We start from the raw sequence: 23,275 nt of genomic DNA, 5'->3' as shown, positions 1-23,275 counted from the left end.
GGGTCAACACGTACTTCATGCCCTAAAGGAGGAAGGTGATTCTGATAGAGAATTTTGACAGGACCATTCCCATCTTCTGGCTTCACCTGGAAACTGGCAAATCGGCATCTGGCTCTCCACTACGTAAAGTGTGGACGTCCAGCGGTCGGCCAATGCATGCATACCTGGAAGCTCCAAATTTCTTACTAAAACTCTATCTCCAGGCATCAGTTCAGTGAAACTAATCTTTTGATCAAATCACCTCTTGTTTCCTTGGTAGCAGAAACCACTGCTAGATAATAAGCTCTTTGTAGTTCTTTCTTCATGCCAGACATATACTTTGAATTACTTTTGCTGCAGTAAGTCTTCACTGTTGGCTCCAAAACAGATATACACAAGTAATCTCATTTCTCGTCTGAATGTCAAATAGTATGGCAAGTAGTCAGTAGCTTCATTCTGTGTACATTTGTAGCGGTGTACCAAATGCTCTATATGCTGATTCCACTTGTTCTTTTTGTTGGCATCCAGAGTTTCAAGCGTGTCTAACAGTGTCCCGTTGAAACTTTTAGGCTGAGGATGACCCTGAGTGTGATACGGCGTGGTCCTTGACTTCTCAGCTCCCAGCAGGCTCAATAACCCGTGTAGGAGCTGACTCACAAAAATCCCTTCCCTGATCACAGTGTACTATTCCTGGGAGGCTGTAAACAACAAAATATTTTGCCCAGAACATTTTGGCAACTGTGGCTGCTCTCTGATCCTTTGTGGGGAAGCCTTGAGCATTTCAGGTGTGGTGATCCAAGACATTTCCAACGTTACTGGAATCAGTCTCTGTGGAGAGGAGATCCAAAGACACTAACTAAAGTGGTCCCATGCTTTGTAAATGAGGTAACGGAGCAACTCTCGTAGGCAGTGTCTTCCTCCGGTTACATCAGATGCTCGACTTACAGTATTCTTAAACCTCAGGTTTCATTTGGGGCCAATATCACCGGTCTCGTACCAATCCATGGGTCTTGTCAAACCCCAAATGACCTGAATAATCATGAAGTGACTTTAGTACAATACTCCGGTACTTCTCAGGCAAAACCAACTGGGAACACCGAGGCCTGTCTGGAGGAGACATGACCCTGTATAAAACTTTTTTCCTCAACTCCAGTTTGTCCCATTCTCATGTCAGTAAGGGTATTGCAGGGTGTTTTGTCTTCTCACCTTGGGCCATATCCCCTTTGATAACAGATGACCAAATGGCACCGATACACGGGACATCTCGGGCTCTGCCATTTCTGCAGGACTTAAGGCAGGCAACTGCTTCATATCCAGAGTGATCAAGTGGCAATATGCTTGTGGAATGACATGACTAGAAGCTCCCAAATGATCCACAGCTCTACCATGCCAAGTTCCTGCCTCTTATTTCCCCTCTGTGGAAAACTAGCACGTTGTTTTAACACCAGAGGCAGGAATGACCTCCCACTCTCCGTCCATTTCCAGCACCTCATTCGAATGTCAGGACAATGCATCTGCATCAATGTTCTAACTCCATGCCAATATTTAAGGCTGAAATCATCAACGGACAATACCACCAACCAGTGAAAACCTGTGGCATCCAACTTTGTCAAGATCAGGATATACGTCAGTGGATTATTGTTAGTCCTCACCTCAAACGTGGCACCATATCGATAGTCACTAAACTTAGTTACCATGGCCCATTTCAATGAAAGGAACTCTAATATTTGTGTTGGGTACATTCGATCGAACGGTGACAGACTCCATCTGACAAAAGACAGAGGTCTCACCCCTTTCCCTTGGTCCTGATATAGAACACTGCAGAAGCCCTCACAGCTGATGTCTGTATGCAGTACATATGGCAACTGGGGTTTGCAAAGACCAGCACAGCTGTGTCAGTCAGCAACTCTTTCAGCAGCTGAGAGACCTCTTAACATTTTGCAACCCATCCTCCTCTGACAGGCTCCGAATGGCTAAGATCAACCTTGCCTTCTTTTCTTCTCATTTTCTTTCCTTTCTTCCCCGAGGGTGGGTAACCACACATAAACTGATTTTTCTGCCTAGTCCCACTGACCTGCACCTGGCCCATATCCCTCCACACACCTCTCATCCATGTACCTGTCCAAGTTTTTCTTAAATGTTAAAAGTGAGCCCGCATTTACCACTTCATCTGGCAGCTCATTCCACATTCCCACCACTCTCTGTGTGAAGAAACCCCCCCAATGTTCCCTTTAAACTTTTCCCCCTTCACCCTTAACTCATATCCTCTGTTTTTTTTTCCCTAGCCTCAGTGGAAAAAGCCTGCTTGCATTCACTCTATCTATACCCATCATAATTTTATACACCTCTATCAAATCTCCCCTCATTCTTCTATGCTCTAGGGAATAAAGTCCTAACCCATTCAATCTTTTTCTGTAACTCAGTTTCTCAAGTCCAGGCAAATTCCATGTAAACTTTCTCTCCACTCTTTCAACCTTATTAATATCCTTCCTGTAACTAGGTGACCAAAAACGCACACAATACTCCAAATTCAGCCTCAACAATGTCTTAGACAACCTCACCATAACATTCCAACTCTTACAGTCAATACTTTGATTTATAAATGCCAAGGTGCCTAAAGCTCTCTCTACTACACTATCTACCTGTGATGCCACTTTTAGGGAATTATGTATCTATATTCCCAGATCCCACTGTTCTACTGCACTCCTCAGTGTCCTACAATTTACCTTGTAGGTTCTACCTTATTTTGTCCTTCCAGAGTGCAATACCTCACAGTTGTCTGCATTAAGCTCCATCTGCCATTTCTCAGCCCATTTCTCCAGCTGATCCAAATCCCTCTGTAAGTTTTGAAAACCTTCTTTGCTGTCCACTACACCTCCAATCATCAGCAAATTTGCTGATCCAATTTACTGCATTATCATCCAGATCATTGATCTAGATGACAAATAACAATGGACCCAGCACTGATCCCTGTGGCACAACATTATTTACAGGCCTCCACTCAGAGTAGCAATCCTCCACTACCACTCTCTGGCCTCTCCCATTAAGCCAATGTCTAATCCAATTTATTACCTCTCCATGTATACCTAACGAATGAATCTTCCTAACTAACCTCCCATGCAGACCCTTGTCAAAGGCCTTACTGAAGTCCATGTAGACAACAGCCACTGCCTTCTTTTCATCCACTTTCCTGGTAACCTCCTTAAAAAACTTCAATAGATGTGTTAAACATGACCTACCACACACAAAGCCATATTGACTCTCCCTAGTAAGTTCCTGACTATCCAAATACTTGTAGATTCTATCTCTATGTACTCCTTCCAATAACTTACCTACTACCGACTTCAAACTTACCGGCCTATAATTTCCCGGATTACTTTTTGAGCCTTTTTTAAACAACAGAACAACACAATCCTCCGGCACCTCACCTATGGATACCGACATTTTAAATGTATCTGCCAGGGCCCCTGCAATTTGAAAATGACTCCTTCAAGGTCCGAGGAAATACTCTGTCAGATCCTGGGGATTTATCTACTCTGATTTTCCTCAAGACAGCAAGCAACTTCTCCTCGTTAGTCTGTATAGGTTCCATGACCTCACTACTTGTTTGCCTTATTTCCATTGACTCCATGCCAGTTTCCTTAGTAAATACAAATGCAAAAAAACCATTTAAGATCTTCCCCATTTCTTTTGGTTCCATACATAGCCAACCACTCTGATCTTCAAGAGGACAATTTTATCTATTAGAATCCTTTTGCTCTTAACATACCTTTAGAAGCTCTTAGGATTATCCTTCACCCTGACTGCCAAAGCAACCTCATGTCTTCTTTTAACCCTCCTGATTTTTTTCTTAAGTATTTCCTTGCACTTTTTATACTCCTCAAATACCTTCTTTGCTCCTTGTTGCCTATATCTGTCATACATCTCTCTTTATCAGATTTTCAATATCCCTCAAAAACCAAGGTTCCTTATTCTTATTCACTTTACCTTTAATCCTGATTGGAACATACAAATGCTGCACTCTCAAAATTTCTCCTTTGAAGGCCTCCCACTTATCAATCACATCCTTGCCAGAGAGCAACCTGTTTCAATCCACGCTTTTTAGATCCTTTCTCATTTCTTCAGATTTGGCCTTTTTCCAGTTCAGAACCTCAACCCAAGGACGAGATCTATCATTATCCATGATCAAGTTAAAACTAATGGTGTTGTGATCACTAGAACCAAAGTGTTCCCCTACACACACTTCTGTCACTTGTCCTAACTCATTTCCTAATAGGAGATCTAATATTGCATCCTCTCTAGTGCATACCTCCATATATTGATTTAGGAAACTTTCCTGAACACATATTACAAACTCTAACCTGTCTAGACCTTTAACAGTATGGGAAGTCCTAATCAATATGTGGAAAATTAAAATCCCCTACTGTCACAAATTTATGTTTCCTGCAGTTGTCTGCTATCTCTCTGCAGATTTGCTCCTCCAATTCTCGCTGACTATTGGGTGGTCTATAGTCCGTTAATGTGGTCATACCTTTCCTGTTTCTCAGCTCCACCTGTATGGCCTTGGTAGACAAGCCCTCTATTCTGTCCTGCCTGAGCACTGCTGTAACATTTTCCCTTACTAGCAATGCCACCTCCACCACCTCCCCCAGCCTTCATCCCTCTGCCTCTATCACATCTGAAACATCGGAACCCTGGAACATTAAGCTGCCAGTCCTGCCCCTCCTGTAGCCAAGTTTCACCAATGGCTATAATGTCATAATTCCATGTGTCAGTCCACGCCCTCAGCTCATCTGCCTTCCCCACAATTCTCCTCACATTGAAACAGACACACCTCAGAAGATTTTTACCAGCACACACAACCCTTCTATTTGCGACTTTGCATGAATCTAACTTAAAACCTCCCCAATAGCACCAACAATCCTCCCTGCAAGGATATTGCTTCCTATATAGTTCAGGTGTAACCCGTCTCTCTTCTACAGGCCCCACCTGCCCCAGAAGAGGTCCCAATGATCCTGAAATCTGAAAGCTCCCTCTAAACCAGTTTCTCAGCCATGTGTTCATCCTCTAGAGCATCCTACACTTTCCCTCACTGGCAGGTGGCACAGGTAGCAATCCTGAGATTACTGCTCTCGAGGTCCTGCTTTTTAACTTCCTACCAAGATCTCTATACTCATTCTTCAGAACCTCCTCACTCTTTCTTCCTACATTGTTGGTACCGATGTGTACCATGACAACTGGCTGATCACCCTCCCAGTTCAGAATGCTGTGCACGTGATCAGAGACATCCCTGTCCCTGGCAACCGGGAGGCAACAAACCATCTGGGAGTCTTGGTCACGACCACAGAACCTCCTGTCTGTACTTCTAACTATCAAGTCCCCTATCACTACCACTCTCCTCTTCTTCCACCCTCCCTTCGAAACTGCAGAACCAGACTCAGTGCCAGAGATCCAGCTGCCAAGCTTGTCCCAGGTAAGTCAACCCCCAACAGTATCCAAATCAGTATACTTGTTGTTGAGGGGAATGGCCACAGGGGAACCCTGCTCTGCCTGCCCTTTCCCCTTCCCTTGCCTGACTGTGAGCTGCAGCTGGATGCCCTTCTGTCTGGATGAGCTGTTGCCTGATGACTCCGATATCCAGAGACATGAAGTGCTTTGAGATGCTGTTATACTAGACATTAGCTCCAACCTCCCAGACAAACTTGATGCTGTCATTCACTACTTCTGAATAGTGACTCTGGCGAATGCCATCTCCTGGAGAATCTGGACAGGAAATACAACTAGGTTTGACTATTATTTATTGTTTACAGCTCCATCTTCAATGCTATAAATCCAAGCAAACTCATCTCCAAACTCCTCGATCTGGGACTCAGCACATCCCTTTGCATCTGGATCCTTGACTTCCTGACCAACAAACTGGAACCAGTAGGGTCGGCTCAACAACTTCACCATGATTACTCTCATTTCACAAGGCTGTGTCCTCAGCCCCCTATTTGCACAGGGTCCTCAGATCCCCGTACACTCAAACTCTGTGGCCAGGTTCTGCTCTACCTCCACCATGGTGGCCCCTATCTCAAACGATGATGAACTCGGATACAGGAAGGAGACTGAGAGCTTATTAACATGCTGTCATGACAACAATCTTTTCCTCGATTCAGCAGAACAAAAGAGCTGGTCATTGACATCAGGAAGGAGGGTTTTGATCAGCTGCTATCTTCATCAACAATGCTGAGGTTGAGAAGGTTGAGACCTGCAAGTTTCTAGGAGTGAACATCACCTGTTCTGGACCAACAGCTATACACCATGACCAAAAAGCTCATGAATACCTCTACTTCCTCAGGAGGCAACAGAAATTTGGTAGGTACCCTTTGAACCTTGCCTATTTTTATTGATGCAGCGTAGAAAGCATTCCGTCTTGATGCGTTATGGCAGATGCACTGCTCATGGCCACAAGGAACTACAGAAAGTTGTGGAGACAGCTCAGCTCATCCAGACAGGATAGTTGAATGCTCCTCTTGTGGGATATCAGAAGACAGGGAGACTACCAGTGTCCACCTGCAGATTCTAACAATCCATGTGAAAGAGTTGGAGATGGAACACTGGATTATTTGGGAGGCTGAAGGGGTTATAGATAGGGTATATGGAGAGATAGTTATACTCAAGGCGCAGGATACAGGAAAACGGGTGACAGTCAGGAAGGGGACAGAGGTTAAACAGCCAGGTAAACAGTCCTGTGGACATCCCCCTTCACAACAGGTATACCACTATTTGTTTACTGTTCGGGGGATGACCCAACAGAGGAAAGTCACAGTGTCAGATCTCTGGCACTGAGTCTGCTTCTGTGACTCAGAAGGGAAGATGGGGAGAAGAGACACACTGTGGTGATAGGGGATTCGTTAGTTAGGGGAATGGACAGGAGATTGTGTAGATGAGAATACGATACCCAGATGGAGTGTGGCCTCCCAGGTGTGAGGGTTTGAAATATCTCGGATCAAGTCCTCCACATTCTTAAACAGGAGGGTGAACAGCCAGAGGTCATGGTCCATGTAGGTATCAATGACATGGGCAGGACAAATGATGAAGTTCTGCATCAAGGAGCTAGGTGCCAATTTAAAGGGCAAGATCTCCCGGGCTGTGATCTCAGGATTACTACATGTGCCACGTGCTAGTGAGGCCAGAACTAGGAAGATTATCCAGTTTAACACGTGGCTAAGGAGTTGGTGCTGGAGGGACGGCAGAAGGTTTTTGGATCATTGGGCTCTCTTCAACGTAATGTGGGACCTGTACAGAAGGGGTGGTTTACACCTCAACTGAATGGGAACTAATATCCTAGTGGGAAGGTTTGTTAATGCTGCACAGTGGGGTTTAAACTAGAATTGCAGGGGACGGGAACCAGAGTGCCAGAACAGTTAGTGGAGAGGTTGTGGATGCAGATATCGGTAAGACCTCAGACAGAGTCAGAAATCAAAGATTGAGCAGGGTGTGACTAGTGTCCTGAGCTGTGTATATTTCAATGCCAGAAGTATCATAGGAAAGGTGGATGAGCTCAGGGCCTGGATCAACACATGGAATTATGCTGTTGTAGCCATTAGTGATACTTGGTTGTAGGAGAGGCAGGACTGGCATCTCAATATTCCAGGGTTCCGTTGTTTTAGATGTGAGGATTGGGTCAGGCTGTTTTCAGGCAAAGGTGTACTTAGAAAGTGAGCGGCCTTCAAAAACAAAATTGAGAGTGAAAAAAAGCTTGTCTGTGCCTGTCAGAATAAAATGTAAGGATATTAAGTGTAGGGAACCTTGGTTTTCAAGAGATGTTGAGGCCCTGGTTTTGAGAAAAAAAGGAGGTGCAGAGCAGGTATAGGCAAGTAGGAACACATGAGGTGCTCATGGAGAACAGGAAATGCAAGGGAACACTTGTGTGGATTGAGCTGTCAGCATCAGTGGTGCATGGGAGCTCCATTTCAACGTTTCAGAGAAGATTGGATAAGTACATGGATGGTAGGGTTATGGAGGACTATGGTCACAGTTCAGCTCAATGGGACTGGGTAGCTTAAATGGTTTCTGCATGGACTAGATCAGCCGAAGGCCTTGTTTCTGTGCTGTACTTCTCTACGACTCTACCACAACAACTAGACTCTCCTCCATGGACTCTCCATAATTCTCGCTACCTCAGTAAACCAGCTGTGGTGAACTACATATACCTGTCTGGACACGCCTCCTGCTGACTGCTCCTGTGGCTCCTCCCACAGACCCCTGTATAAAGGTGATCAAGGCCTGAGCCCAGCCTCTCTGTCTCCAGGATGTAGTATAGTGGTCACTCACTGTGTGTTCCTTCTTCCAGTCAATAAAAGCCGATACCTTGCTTCTACGTCTCAGAGTGAGTTATGATAGTGCATCACCAGCCAACATAATTAAAGTTCCCATCAAGCAGAGGTTTAATAAGCTTGATAGCATGTAGCACCAGGATTAAGGACATTTTCTACCCTGACATTATAAGGTTATTAAATGTTTCTCTAGTACAAGGAGACAAACTCTTGACCTCAGAGTCTAATTTGTTATGATCTTGCACCTTCTATCTTTACCTACACTTCACCTACATGTGGTTCATAACTTACATCAGTGGACAGGAATTTCACAAGGCAAGGAATTTGATAATTATTGTTTTTTATTGCACTTTGTTGTAACATTTTATGCAAAACAGAAAAGATAAGGATAGAGGCAAGCCGGCCCTCTAGGCCAATTAACTGAGCATCAGTGTAAGTAAAGCAGAGTGAAGCAGGATTGTGATAACTCAGTACAGCTCTTCAGCATTCTTCAGCGGTCAACCAATTGTATCCTGAATCCAATCAATGTATTTCTTTGTTAGTAAAGTGTACACTGCAGGATATTGGCAGTCTATAGTGCCAAAGGACACAATCCCAGTATACATTTTGTCACATATCAAAGGGCCACCTGAATCACCCTGGAAGAGAGAGAAAAAGATGAAGGTGACAATTGAGCAGAATTAGCTAAAGTGACAGAATGCAAACTGTCAGTTTGACATCACATCACAATTCATTATCCGTGCCCAGTTGTACTGAGGTGTGAGTTTACTTTAGGAGCAAATGTAGGTAACTGGACTCACAAACAGTCTTTTCATGGAATGTTTCCCATGGCTTGGATTGAGTTTATTCGTAAATTAGCCATTGTGTAGAAAACCGTCAGCCATCTGCAATCTGTACTTCAGTTTGACTTCAAACTCTGGTGGAATGTGGAAGTTCAGAATGAAACAGATGTCAAATGCTGGTGTAGCTGTCCCTCCACTCTGCCACTCGACTCTCCACTGAACCCAGCTCGTGCATCTGGCCAGATTCACTTTGTACCCGACCCCCTGCTTTTCAGCAAGACTAGCTGACACAAGAACAGTAACCTCCTTCACTGAATGGAGTCACTGATCTGTGAAACAACTAAATAACGAGTAATGGTCCATTAAATTTACTTTATTTTAACCTTTTTTATTTATTTGCTATTATGTTCAGTTGTCTTTAAACAATTTTTATTAAATATGCTTGTGCAGTTTTTAATCATCTCTGACATTTTTCACTGTGAGCTGTTGAAGGCTGTCAGGATATTCATGGAGGCAAATCCTCAGGATCCAATTCCTGATTCTGCTCGGCGTCCTGAGCCTGGCCTGTCTCACAGGGCACCTCATGGGTACAGAGTGTCAGACAGACTGGTCCACTCTGTCCCAACTGGATGTTAGGATCAGACACAGCACTAGATCTAGCATGATCCTTATTTTCAAATTGACACGATTTAGAATAAATTCTCTTTACATTTTAGGCATGTCAATACAATTTCTCCAGATTGACTCTGTTATCTTGCATCTGCCCATTTCATCATCACACTGACAGTAGACAAAGTTTATTGGTCGAGAAATCATAGTAAGTGATGTTGGCATCTAAATTCAGGGCTTAGATATGAGATTCTTGAAAATGTGAGAAAATGGTTCCTCCATAATCAACACATACACATTTACTTATCTGATTATTATTTTTTTAATCCACCTGGGGATGTGGACATTGCCTGTAAGTGTAGCATTTATGGCCTAATCTAGTTTCCCTTAGCTTCCCTAGGGTAACGCTGGACCACATTCTGAAGACTTTTTAATGCAACTGAGTAGCCCTTCAGAAAGCAGGTAAGAGTCAGTCAGAATAACACTGAGGAAGGGTGGAAAGTTTCAATCTATAGAAAGCACTGGTGAATCACTGGGGTTTTTATACATAATCCAATACCATGCATACTTACATGACATGCATTTACACTGCCCTTGCTGTCACCAACGCAGATCATGTTCCTGGTTATTTTAGGATGCTGATTGTAATAACACATGCTGTTGCATTCTCTGCGATCAATTACCTTGACCTCCACCTCTTGAAGTGTGTCAGAGTAATTGTTTATTTTTGTTTTTCCCCATCCTGCCACAGTGCACCTTGTTCCAGATTTCATGTCGGTGATTCCTCCTTTGGGAAGGTTGAGCACATTCACATCCTGGTTGATTTTTGCATCAGTCTCGAGCTGTTGACACAAAGACATTGAATTCACGTATTTGTGATCCTAAAAGTGAAAAATATCTTGAATGATCTCTTTACTCCTGAAAAGATTTGTTAGTTTATCTATTTAAATGTTTTGTTTTCTAGAATTCTTTTTTATTTTCAGATGATCAAAGGGACAGAGACTCGATTAAAAATGACCAATAAATTTAAATATCAATTACATTTCATATGATGGAATCGATAATTCGTCATGAAAATTGTGGTGTGGATGATGGTCATAAAGCACTGATCCTACTGTGAAGGTTCTTCACTCTAACTCTTTCTTTGTTAATGATGAAACTCCAATAAGTCAGACTTAGCAGCTGTCACACTTTTAATTAAATTTTATATTTAATTTAGTTTAAAGACACAACACAGTATCAGGCCCTTCCAGCCTAATGAACCCAGACACCCAGTTATATCCATGTGCCAAATTAATACTAACCCTTTGTATGTCAAGGACAAGGTTAACTGTGATATTGCCCAGGATTAGACAGCTCAAGTTCAATTTATTGTCATTCAATCGTACATGTATTCAGCCAAACAAAACAACTTTCCTCTTGACCAAGGTCACAACACATTACATATACTGTACCTCATACACATAACACATGAAGTAATATGACCACAATTAAATTAACAAATAATAAGTTGCATAGTTAAAAAGTAGAGTACGTGCTACTGGTGCTTCATAACAGATGAGACCTGGGTGGTGGCAGGGAGTTCAGTCATGTGACAGCCTAGGGGAAGAAGCTGTTTCTCATCCTCACAGTTCTTGTCGTATTTCTATAGAACCGCCTGCCTGACGGAAGGGAATCAAGAAGACTGTTGGACGGATGGGAGGCATCATTGCCAATACTAATATTCCCCACAATCAATAATTCTCATCCAAGTCCCAAAAGCCATTCAACAGTTGTTGATCAGTGAAGTAAACATTGCTAATAAGCAAATTAACTATTTTAAACACTGCGTAAGAATGAGAAAAAAATGCATACTTGCAGCAGCATGATATCATCTTTCATGGTCCTATTGTTGAGTTTTGTAACGGGAATCTGTTTGATGATGCGCAGTCTTTGTTCACTTCTCACATGCTTTGAAAGAGAATGATCTCCAAGAACTGCTAGAAGAATCTGGTCTGATTCAATTGTTCTGTTACCAATCAAAAATCAAGATAATTAATTACACTTGGCTTAAAAAATAGTTTACAGAAACTCATCAGGAAGGCAACAATCATATAGTAAACTTTATGGAAATATACAATTCAGCAACATTATATTTGGCAGTTAATGTGCAAATTCCAAAAGCCAAGCAAGGGCCAAGTCTATACTCCTGATTGAAATTGATTCAAAGTGTTCATCAGACAAGCTCATTGTAAATTACTCCTTGCAGACATGGTCAAGAGATTCAGTTGTTTTTCAGAGTAAATATCAGAATGGGTAAGAAATGTGATCTAAGTGAATTTGGCTGTGGAATGGTTGTTGGTGCCAGACGGGATGGATTGAGTATCTGCTGGTCTCCTGGGATTTTCGGGTAAAACATTCTCTAGCTTCTACAGAGAATGGTGTGATAAAGAAGAAAAAGCATCCAGTGAGCAGAAGTTCTGCAGCAAAAACGCTTTGTTGATGAGAGAGGGAAGATGAGAATGGCCAGACTGGTTCAAGCAGACAGGAAGTCGACAGTAACTCAAATAACCATGTGTTACCACAGTGGTGTTCAGAAGAGCATCTCTGAACTCACAGTATGTCAAACCTTGAAGTAGACGGGCTACCGCAGGAGAAGACCATGAACAGACACTCAGTGGCCACTTTTTTTAGCTACAGGAGGTACCTAATAATGTGGCCACTGAGTATATATCTGACCATTCAAACTGACACTTGCTAATAAAAATAAATGCCAATAACTCTGATTGAAACATATAAGATTATTAAGGGATTGGACCAGATAGAGGCAGGAAATATGTTCCAGATGCTGGGAGAGTCCAGTACCAGAGGGCATGGTTTGAGAATAAGGGGTAGGTCATTTAGGACCGAGTTAAGGAAAAACTTCTTCTCCCAGAGAGTTGTGGGGGTCTGGAATGCACTGCCTTGGAAGGTAGTGGAGGCCAATTCTCTGGATGCTTTCAAGAAGGAGCTAGATAGGTATCTTATGGATAGGGGAATCAAGGGATATGGGGACAAGGCAGGAACCAGGTATTGATAGTAGATGATCAGCCATGATCTCAAAATGGCGGTGCAGGCTTGAAGGGCCGAATGGTCTACTTCTGCACCTATAGCCTATTGTCTATTGTCTATAACACGGTGATACACATATTAATGACGATGTGACAACAGTGTAAAAGGAATTATTTTATGAAAGCTAGGATTGGGAGCTAAGCACTTAATCACAAAAATTTTTTTTATTCATACAACACATAGCTTACTGTTCACAGTGTGCTGCAGTTAGTACCCAGTCTGGTCTGATCAAAGCTCCTCCACAATAGGGAACAAATGAACGGTTCCTGAAATGTAGTTGGAGAGATGCCATATAAGGTCTTGAATGCCGTTCAACTTCATGACCTCCAATAATTTCAGCTCCGGGATCTGCAATATATAGAAGATACTGACATTTTATTTCACATCCATGTTTATTCACACACAGGATATGAACATCACTGACAATGCCAGCAATTATTAGCCATTCCTAATTACCCTTGACAGGGATAACCCTAGAGTAGTTGTACCATGGCCTTGCACAGCAATTCGATTTTACAAGAGTGTAAGAAGGTGCAGAGAGTAATGGACTCAGCCCAATATGGCACTGGATCGATCTCTGTAGAAAGCGGGGGGTGGGGGGAGGTAAAGATATGATTAGTGGTAGGTTTCCTTTACAGATGGTGTACATTGCGGAGGATAATGTGTTGGATGCTGAGGCTGATGGGCGAGTAGGCAAGGACAAGAGGGACTCTATCACTATTACGGCAGAGGGAAGATGGGGTGAGTGTAGATGTACAGGAAATGGAGGAGATTCGGGTGAGGGGAGCATCAATAGTAGAGGGAGAGAAACCCAAAACTGCATCCGGGGAATAGATGTGTCAAAGGTGTTAGAGGGAATTTGGGGATTAGCACATTTTCATTTAACAAATGACAAGTTCATTGGCTATATTTAAGAGGAAGTTAGATATGGCCCATGTGGCTAAAGGGATCAGGGGGTATGGAGAGAAAGCAGGTACAGGGTTCTGAGTTGGATGATCAGCCATGCTCATACTTAATGGCGGTGCATGCTCGAAGGGCCGAATGGCCTACTCCTGCACCTATTTTCTGTTTCTATGTGTCCGTATCTGAATATGTATTGTGGATTTAATTTGGAGAGCAGCTCTGAACAATGGGTTCATAAAAGTCATGAACCCCAGACTAGACAATGTTGATAAAAATCAATTAAAATCAGATGTCTGTCGTGTGCATGTAAATCGGGAGGTGTGAAGTTTGTGTGTAGTTTCAAAGGAAATATTGTCCATACATTGTAAATATAAAGTTCTCCTTTGATGTTGAGCACAAAAAATATTGAGCCCCATGTTAGGCCTGGAGATCTTTTGACCAAAAGCATCTCCGAATGATGCCTGCTGCACCTTGTTTTGTCGAACAAGGAGGCTGGAATGAGGAAAGTGATTGCACTGCAGTTGGGCAGCAGGGGAAAGTCCAACAGGCATACAAATGAAGCTACTTTCTGAAGACTATTGTTCAAATTTCTGGGACAATCTCTCTGCTTAGCATTTTGTGGGTAGCAAATACTGATGATAGGGTAGACGTAGTTTTTTTTTGTAGATGTAGATCCACATAAAATAATTGGGGTGGGGGATGGGTGGAGTTCTGAGCAGGACATTTTTCTGCCCGATTTGAGTAGATCCTCCTTTAGGTTGACATAAATTTATTTTTGTCCAGGAAGATCAAGACAAGGGTATGCTCGAGCGATTTCTGGGTTTAGCAAAAATGACTTTGGCTACCAGTCTTCACATCTGAATATGTATTGTGGATTTAATTTGGAGTGCAGCTCAGAACAATGGGTTCCTAAAAAAGCTGTGAATCCCAGACCAGACAATGCTGATTAAAGTTCATTTTGATGTCTGATGTGGCTGCCGATCAGGAGGTGTGAAGTTTGTGCATAGTCTCAAAGAAAGTATTGTCTATCTGTTGTAAACATGGAGTTGTTCTTTGATGTTTAGCACATAGAATATCGAGCCCTATGTTGAGCCTGGAGACCTTTCACCCGTAAGTGTCTTGTCACGTACCCCGTGTCCGGGTTACCAAACCAGCAGAAATGGAATAGTACTTTGGAGTCTGGTGGTACTGTAATTAAAAGTGTTTATTAGTAAACTAAGTAATACAGTACAATAAAATGCAAATATACATATAAAACAGGTTAGCAATGATATATACAGAGGTGTGGAAATATAAATCAAAACCAAGCTCTTTCAAAGTCTAGGGGTAAATGAATAGTCTTAGGATGATGCAGAGTTCAGTTCAGTTCAGTTTAAGTCGAGGTAGTTGCTGTGGTACTGTTAGAGAGAGAGAGAGCGAGCGAGAGGTGAGCAGTTGCAGTGGGCAAACCTTCCGCTGTCTTCTTGTTCTGTTGTGCTGTTGCGGTCACCGACTGTGACCCCTCTGTTCCCGGCCAGACCGTTCTTCAGTGGTGAGCCTGTCACCCAGGCGAGAGGGGACACACACACAAGCCCCCACCGCTCTGCCTTCACACACTGTGAGCCTCTGATCGATTCCCCCAAATCGATCCTCCAAACCCCCACCTTCCTGTGTGTGCAGAATGCTCTTTCAGTGTCCCGTGGCGTGTCTCCTTGTGTCTCAGCACACCTGCCTTTTATCTCTCCTGCCGGGGTACCAGCCATCCATCAACTGTCCATGTCCATGTCCATCAAACTGGGCCACGTCTTGCTGTCTCAGCAGGAATGTTAACGAGCAAAGAAGAGTGTCATTGTAGCAAAGGTAAATAATCAGTGAAGAAGCCATAATTCTAAATTATCTCTCTCTCTCTCTCATCTGTGCAGGATGCCTCCCCGCCTCTTTGTCTCTCTCTCTCTCTCATTAGCAGCACAAACAGTGTCCAAAAGCCAGACTCATTCTCCCGACATCTTAAAGTGGTTGTCCACAGAAAATATGAACCCTAGGAGTACATAACAGTCTCCATATGATGCCTGCTGTAGCTTGTTTTGTCGAAAAAAGAAGCTGCTCTGTATCTACCAGTATTTTCTCCGGTGGCTTCATTCATGCTCCTACAGAAGACAAAAAATCTGAGAAAAGGGAATAGCATTTTACAGGAGATAAATTGGGAAGAGGTATAATCGAGATAACCATGGAAATCAGTAGGTTTGTAAAAGATGACAGCTGACAGTCTGGGGCCAGAGGGATCAAACAAGAAGAGGGAAGTGTCAGAGGAGGACCAAGTGAATCTAAGGGATGGCTGAAAGTTAGAGGCAAATTAATAAAATTGACAAGCATACTAATGTTGCCCGATGTAGCACCAATGCTGTTGTCAATGTAGCGGAGGAAGAGTTGGGGAATATAACCTGTGAAGGCTTCACGCATAGACTAATCTTCATAGATGACAAAGAAGCAGACATAACTTGGGCCCATGCGAGTGCCCATGGCCACCACTTGGAATTCAACCCACAAGAATTAATTTCCACAGCTTCTCATTAATCTTCAACATAAACGTACTTAGCTAAAAATTAAATATTGTGAAGTAGATTTACAGGAAAAGTTCATAGTGGTACGAGGAGACACAAGAAACAGCAGATGCCTCAGGCTGGAGAAACAATAAGCCAACACTTCTACAATTTCCTTCCCTCCATAGATGCTGCTTGACATGTTGCTCATTGAAATTTTGTGACCACATTTTATATAGTTGTCCTCTCCAAATGAGAAATAAAATAAACAGAAAATGTACAGTACTTACCATAAACCATGCTTATAATGTGCATCATAAATTAACTATAATTAAAATAAATACTTTCATGAATGGGAAGTATTTAAGTATTCCTTATTTTGCTACTTACACGCTGGAGCTAGGAAGACGACAATTAACAAAACAAGTAGATTGTACAGTGAAGGATTCATCGTTGTTTCTTCTGTGATAACACCAAAATTATTGAATTTATAATGAACTTAGAGGGAAGTGGTTTAGTTATTTCAGTGTCCTACCAACACACTAAACCACAAACGAATGTGAAGATTTGAAATCTATTGTTCTGAATCAACATCAGTTATGGAAAGTCACATGACAGGGTCAAAGTGAACCTGAAATTTTCAGCAAACATTATGGGTTTCAGGGAGGGATTGCTTTTAATTTTGATGTCTATCTCTTAACATTTATTGAAATGCTGTATCCTGATAACATGCAGAGAATATTTATTCAGATCCTGTCTGAATACATGCTCCATGATACCTTAAAAGACCAATTAAATTTGAGAAATGTTATTTGAATATGCTACTTTTTTGCATTTACTTCCAAATGTTGACAATCCAAGGCCAAATGATATTATTACACTGGATTAATATAGATGGCATCCTTTTATTCACAGATTTGTGAAGATTGTAAACAGCAGATAGAAATAAAATATCACCCAGATAGTAGTTGGGGATATGCTTGTTGGAATGAAAGGGCCAATAACACCAGACAATAAAGATTTTGCTTCCTGAATACTATCTTATGGATTTTGGGCTGCAGATCATGAAAATCACCATGAAATATGCCTAACAGGCAGTATTTCGTGTAATCACCTGTATTTGTTATTTCTGTTCAAAGGTACATTTAATGTCAGAGAAATGTATACAATATACATCCTGAAATGCTTTTTCTTCACAGCCATTCACGAAAAGAGGAATGCCTCAAAGAATGAACGACAGTCACATGTTAGAGCCCCAAAGTCCCCCCCACTCCCCTCCCTCCCGCACATAAGTGGCAGCAAGCAACAATACTACTCCCCACCGGCAAAAAAACCATCGGCACCCACCACCGAGCATTCAAGTGTGAGCAAAGCAACAGGAAAGACACAGACTTGCAGTTACCCCAAGACTTCATGTTTCACCCAGTATTCAACATACCACAGGCTCTCCCTCTCCCTAGTAAGGGAGAAAGCAGTGTCTCCATTTTCACAGTGAGTGTGGATACACATCAAACAGCTTGCTGGTGTACGATGTTAAAAATCCATTACGTTGCTTTTTTTTCGAGCTCTGTGTCCAAAGATCTGGGCACACAGCTAAAGATATCCCGACTCCCCCAAAACCACATGGGTCTCCTTCCTTGACACCGGCTTTCAATCCGCCTGTCTCCCGAGCCCTGAGATCCTAGGCCTCCAAAACTGAGCGGACGTCTCGGCCGAGCACTTGGTGTGCCAAACAACAACGACCGGTTATAAAACTCGGAATGCAGGTCCCAATCCCACAAAGAACCGTAGTCAGCGTTAACTCCAGGTCAGAGTCTTCAGAAGAACTCAGAAAGGGAAAAATAAAGATATTAAACAGCTGTTTCTGAAGATGCAAGCAAAGAAGTTGCCATTTAGCGCCATTATCACTCCGCTCCTCTCTGTCTTCATTATTCAAGACAGAATAACTGATGTCACGATTTTGGTCTTGCCCTCTTAGAAAAATAAAAAAGGAATTTTTGATACTATTTCTACAGTTTTGCATATTGATTTATCCTATCACTGCAATTTTTTGTCTACCAGTGATGGATTTACCCTCTTCAGCTTGTTGGATGATTGCATTTGCTACTTTAATGGCTAGAAGATCTATTTTATTGAATTGCAAAGAGATTAATCCTCCGACTATATCTCAGTGGTTTTCCCAATCCATATCTTGTTCAAACTTAGAAAAAATTAGAAGTGGTACTTTTGATCCCTTGGTTAAATTTGAAGAAATTGGAGGCCATTTATTCAATATTTTCATAGAATGTAATCTGACCTTTTCTTATTCCTTTGTATTAACCTTAAATATAGGTAGAGAAGCGGAATTGATGACATTAATGATTGTATCCAATGAAATAAAATCAGCCCAGCTTTGTTTGGTTTAGTTTAGTTTTGATTAGTTTAGTTTACTTCGTTTTTGATTTTTAATTTGGTTTTTTTGGGGGTTTTTAATCTATTTATTTCTGTATAGCATGTTTATACTAAGAGTTCGGGAGGTCAACTGTATTGGTGCTACTCACAGCTTTTATCAACATGTGTTAATTACCAACAATGTAATCCCACTCTCTTTGTACTATTATGACTGCTATGTATACATGTTTAAAACTTAATAAAAAGATTGAGAAAGTTCCTGCCATTTAACCTCATATTTCCACTTACTTCAATTAAACGTTTCCCTAACTTTTCTGTTCCTACCCCTCTCCAATGCTATGGTAAAGGAGATAGAACTGTGATCACTATCTCCAAAAAGCTCTCCCACTGAGAGACCTGATACCTGACCAGGTTCATTTCTCATTACCAGATCAAATACAGACTCTTGTAGGCTTATCTACATATCGTGTCAAGAGACCTTCCTGAACACACTTAACAAGCTCTACCCCATCTAAACCCCTCATTCTAGGAAGATGCCAATCAATATTTGGGAAATTAAAATCTCCCATCACAACAACCCTTTACTATCACGCCTTTCCAGAATCTGTCTCCCTATCTGCTCCTTGATGTCCTTGTTATTATTGGGTGGTCTATAAGAAGCACCCAGTAGGTTTATTGATACCTTCCTATTCCAAACTTCTACCCACAGAGACTCCGAAAACAACCCCTGATGACTTCCTCCTTTTTTGCAGCTGTGACACTATCTCTGATCAACAGTGCCAAGCCCCCACCTCTTTTACTTCCCTCCCTGTCCTTTCTGAAACATCTAAAGCCTGGCACTTGAAGTAGCCATTCCTGCTCCTGCACCATCCAAATGTCTGTAATGGCCACAACATCATAGCTCCAAGTGCTGATCCACACTCTAAGCTCATCCAACTTAACACTTTATTTAACATTCCACACATTAAAATGGGCACATCTCAAAACATCGATCTGAGCACATCTCTTCTCTATCACCTGCCTATCCTCCCTTTCGCACTGTCTCCAAGCTTTCTCTATTTGTGAGCCAATCACCTCCTCCTCTGTCACTTCATTTTGGTTCCCACCTCCCAGCCATTCTAGTTTAAACTCTCCCCAACAGCCTCAGCAAACCATCCCGCCAAGATGTTGGGCTCCCTCGGATTCAAGTGCAACCCATCCTTTTGTACAGGTCCCAGTGATCCAGAAATCTGAATCTCTGACCCCTGCTCCAGTCCCTCAGCCACATATTTATCCTCCACCTGTGTCACATGGCACAGGCAATAATCCTGAGATTACTACCTTTGAGGTCCTGCTTCTCAACTTCCTTCCTAACTCACTGCAGTCTGTTTTCAGGATCTCCTCCCTTTTCCTGCCCATGTCATTGGTACCAATATGTACCTTGACCTCTGGCTGTTCTCTATCCCACTTCAAGATATCATGGATGTGATCAGAAACATCATGGATCCTGGCACGTGAGAAGCAAACTACCAGCTGCGTTTCTTTCCTGCATCCATAGAATCACCTCTCTGACCCTGAACTATAGAGTCCCCTATCACAGCTGCCATCCTCTTCCCTTCCCTACCCTTCTGAGCCAGATTCTGTGCCAGAGGTACAACCACTGTTGCTTCCCCCAGGTAGGCCATCTGCCCCAACTGTATTCAAACAGGAGTACTTATTCTTAAGGGGAACAGCCACTGGGGGACTCTCTAGCATCTGCATCTTGCCTTTCCCTCTCCTGACTGTTAACCACTTGGAGTCTCTTGGAGTCCTGGGGTGACTACCTGCCTATAGCTCTTCACTATCACATCCTCACTCTCCCTGACCAGACGAAAGTCATCGAGCTGCATCTCCAGTTCCATATTATGGTCCCTAAGGAGCTGCAGCTCCAGTTCCCTAATGCAGTCCCTAAGGAGCTGCACTCAGTGCACCTGGTGTAGATGTGGTCATCCGGGAGGCTGGGAGTCTCCAGGATCTCCCACATCTGACACCGAGCACAGAAAACTGGCCTCACACACACATTCTGTCTGTATTCCAAACAGATAACCTACCTCGCCTCGACCCCTTATCACTGGAGCCATGTTGAGCCAAAGCCTTCCTACTCCATCTCTCTCTACTCCGACACCCGCTCCTCTGGTGCCCGCTCTGTAAAGCTGTCTTCTTATTAAACTGTTCCCGTTGTTCTCACCGGCCAACATCCACATGTTTGCGCAGTCGTGCCCCGTTCAAACCACTGAAGAAATAGCCGTCACCTTTTAAACTCTGCTCGCTTTTTAACTCTTCCCGCTGTTCTCACTAGTCAACCACCACAATGCTTGCACAGTCGTGCGCCATTCAAACCACTGAACCCATGGATAATGCAGAACATAAATACTGAGTGTATGAGGAATATTCAGGATTGGATAATCCAGGGAGAGACGACCCAAAAATGCTGATGGAAGACCTGAGCTCAGCCCACCAGGAAGGTTTAGATTTCAACAGACAATAGACAATAGACAATAGACAGTAGGTGCAGAAGTAGACCATTCTGCCCCTCGAGTCTGCACCGCCATTCTGAGATCATGGCTGATCATTCACTATCAATACCCAGTCCCTGCCTTGTCCCCATATCGCTTGATTCCCCTATCCATCAGATATCTATCTAGCTCCTTCTTGAAAGCAGGATAACAGCGATAACAGTGATTTTGGGATAACAGTGAGGTTGACCTACTCTGTGATAGTTTTGTGGGCCTGTGAGATAGACCGAAGAAAGTGCAAGAGAAATTGTAAAGCAGCTATAGTAGATGCAGCTACTGTGATGTGTTCTGTTTACCGGTGGCCAGCTCACGGAGCATGGAACTGTTCGAGTAGATGTGGGAGGGTAAAGGAGTTCATATGCTACAGATGTGACTGATACGGACATACACGGTTGAAGGCAGTGTCCAAAAAAAGAGGAAAGAGGAACAAGTGAATGTCACAGCAGACACACAATCTCTCACCCCATCAGCACCCAGTCTGACCAAACTGACCGTCGATCAGATCCTAGAACGGTGAAGACGCCGCCTGGGTCAGTAAAAGATGTGGAGATGGCCCCCACTGCCTGCGCTGGTGACCTGCGGATGTTCGGGTGTAGTGAAGGAACTAAAACACCTGGGGAACTCAGAGAGACTGCGGCAACTACTACAAGACTGCAGGTTGCATCCCGTTGTGGCAAGACCTGCAACAATCCTCAAACGCTTGTCCCCACAACATACAGATTTTTTCAGTCCTGGAATTGGTAATGGATTTTGCAGGCTCCCTCGGCACCTGAGTCTCAAGAATGATTTGCCTCCACCCTGGAGCAGTATACGTGGACCAGACCACCAGGGTTTCCACAATAGCCCAGCCATTTTTCATAAGGTATTCTAATGCCATACGGTCGACCAACAGATGATCTACTAATGGCTTTGGAAGATTAAGCAGGTCATTTAGAGGCAATAGCCAGTGTTTTACAGATACTGCAAGATGAGGGGGGTTTAAAATCAGTTCACACAAGGCTCAGATAGGAAACTGTACAGTATCTAGGCTACACCATTTCCCAGGGTCAGGTGACAGAGACTCAGCAAACAGACTCCTGCCCCGCCCAGTAAACATGAAGGGAGTGAGGAAAGTAACGGGTCTATTTAATTACTGTCGTAATTTCATTCTAGGGATCTCAGCACTACAGCACCTGATCTAGGCCTTGATTAAAGGAGGGAAGCCCCCTCTGGAGGAAGTGAGTTGGGAGCCAGATGAGAAAAGGGCTTTTACAGATATCAGGAAAGCCCTGGTCTCTACACCTGAGCGAGTATTTCCCGATGTGGCTCGCCCCTTTCCCCTGTACTGCAGCAACGAGGGAGGGCACTTCGACACAGTTGTGCTGCAGGTCCATGGGGATACAAGAAGGCCAGAGGCCTATTATTCAAACAGACACCCGTTGCAGAAAGACTTCCCTGCTGCCTAGGAACTTCAGACTGCTCCGCGTGGTCAGAGCAAGTAAATGAACCAGTTGTAGTGTGGGACAACTCAGACTACACACACCCCATACCCCATAGAGCTCCTGAAGACGGGGGGAGGCAGAGAGCAGTCACAGATAGCAGAAGGCCGGGTATTCGGCACGGACACTGTGGTGAACTATGTGCCTGTCGGGACACGCCCCTGCTGACTGCTCCTGTGGCTCCTCCCACAGGCCCCTGTATAAAGGAGATCTGCTGCCTGACGCTCGGCCTCAGTCTCCAAGACATTGTATGATAGACACTCACTCCTGGTTCCTTCTTCCAGTCAATAAAAGCCGATATCTCGCCTTACGTCTCAGTGTGAGTTATTGATGGTGCATCAATTTTATTGACTGGAAGTTTTAAAACATGGAACCCGTTTTGCATCCGGACCGGTTGGATTTGGACCCTCAAGACCCTGACGCAGCTCTCACTTTTGAACACTGGCTTGCATGCTTCCAATCGTACTTGGCGGAGCTTCATGCGACTGAACCCGCCGTTATGCACAGAATCCTACTCTCGAGGGTCTCCTCCAAAGTTTACTCCATTATCCAGGACCTGCCGACCTACGATGGGGCACTGGACGCCCTCAAAAGACAGTACCTGCGGCCGGTGAACACCGTCTACGCAAGACATCGTTTAGCTACCCGGCAACAGCGGCCTGGCGAATC

The 23,275-nt window shown here is 43.4% G+C and overlaps 1 protein-coding gene across 1 annotated transcript; it reads right to left on the bottom strand.

Moving 5' to 3' along the window:
• Window positions 1-8,697: 8,697 nt before the first annotated feature.
• On the bottom strand, window positions 8,698-16,654 carry LOC132404500 (granzyme K-like). Its single transcript, XM_059988654.1, has 5 exons — window positions 16,594-16,654; window positions 12,970-13,129; window positions 11,546-11,699; window positions 10,264-10,533; window positions 8,698-8,938 (listed from the first exon to the last, which is right to left on the bottom strand). The coding sequence occupies exons 1-5, from the start codon at window positions 16,652-16,654 to the stop codon at window positions 8,798-8,800; spliced, it is 786 nt and encodes a 261-aa protein (XP_059844637.1). The 3' UTR covers window positions 8,698-8,797.
• Between the last annotated feature and the right edge of the window lie 6,621 nt (window positions 16,655-23,275).

Source organism: Hypanus sabinus, chromosome 14 (genome assembly GCF_030144855.1).
Source record: "Hypanus sabinus isolate sHypSab1 chromosome 14, sHypSab1.hap1, whole genome shotgun sequence".
Lineage (NCBI taxonomy): Eukaryota > Metazoa > Chordata > Chondrichthyes > Myliobatiformes > Dasyatidae > Hypanus > Hypanus sabinus.
This window is presented reverse-complemented; position numbering and strand designations above follow the sequence as displayed.

Bases quoted from the DNA above. Each gene is read 5' to 3' on its own strand.
- LOC132404500 (XM_059988654.1), bottom strand. From the start codon at position 16,654: ATGAATCCTTCACTGTACAATCTACTTGTTTTGTTAATTGTCGTCTTC. The intron at 13,130-16,593 runs GTAAGTAGCAAA...TATATATTGCAG, and splicing joins CGTCTTCCTAGCTCCAGCGT to ATCCCGGAGCTGAAATTATT. The intron at 11,700-12,969 runs GTAAGCTATGTG...GATTGGTAACAG, and splicing joins ACTGCAGCACACTGTGAACA to AACAATTGAATCAGACCAGA.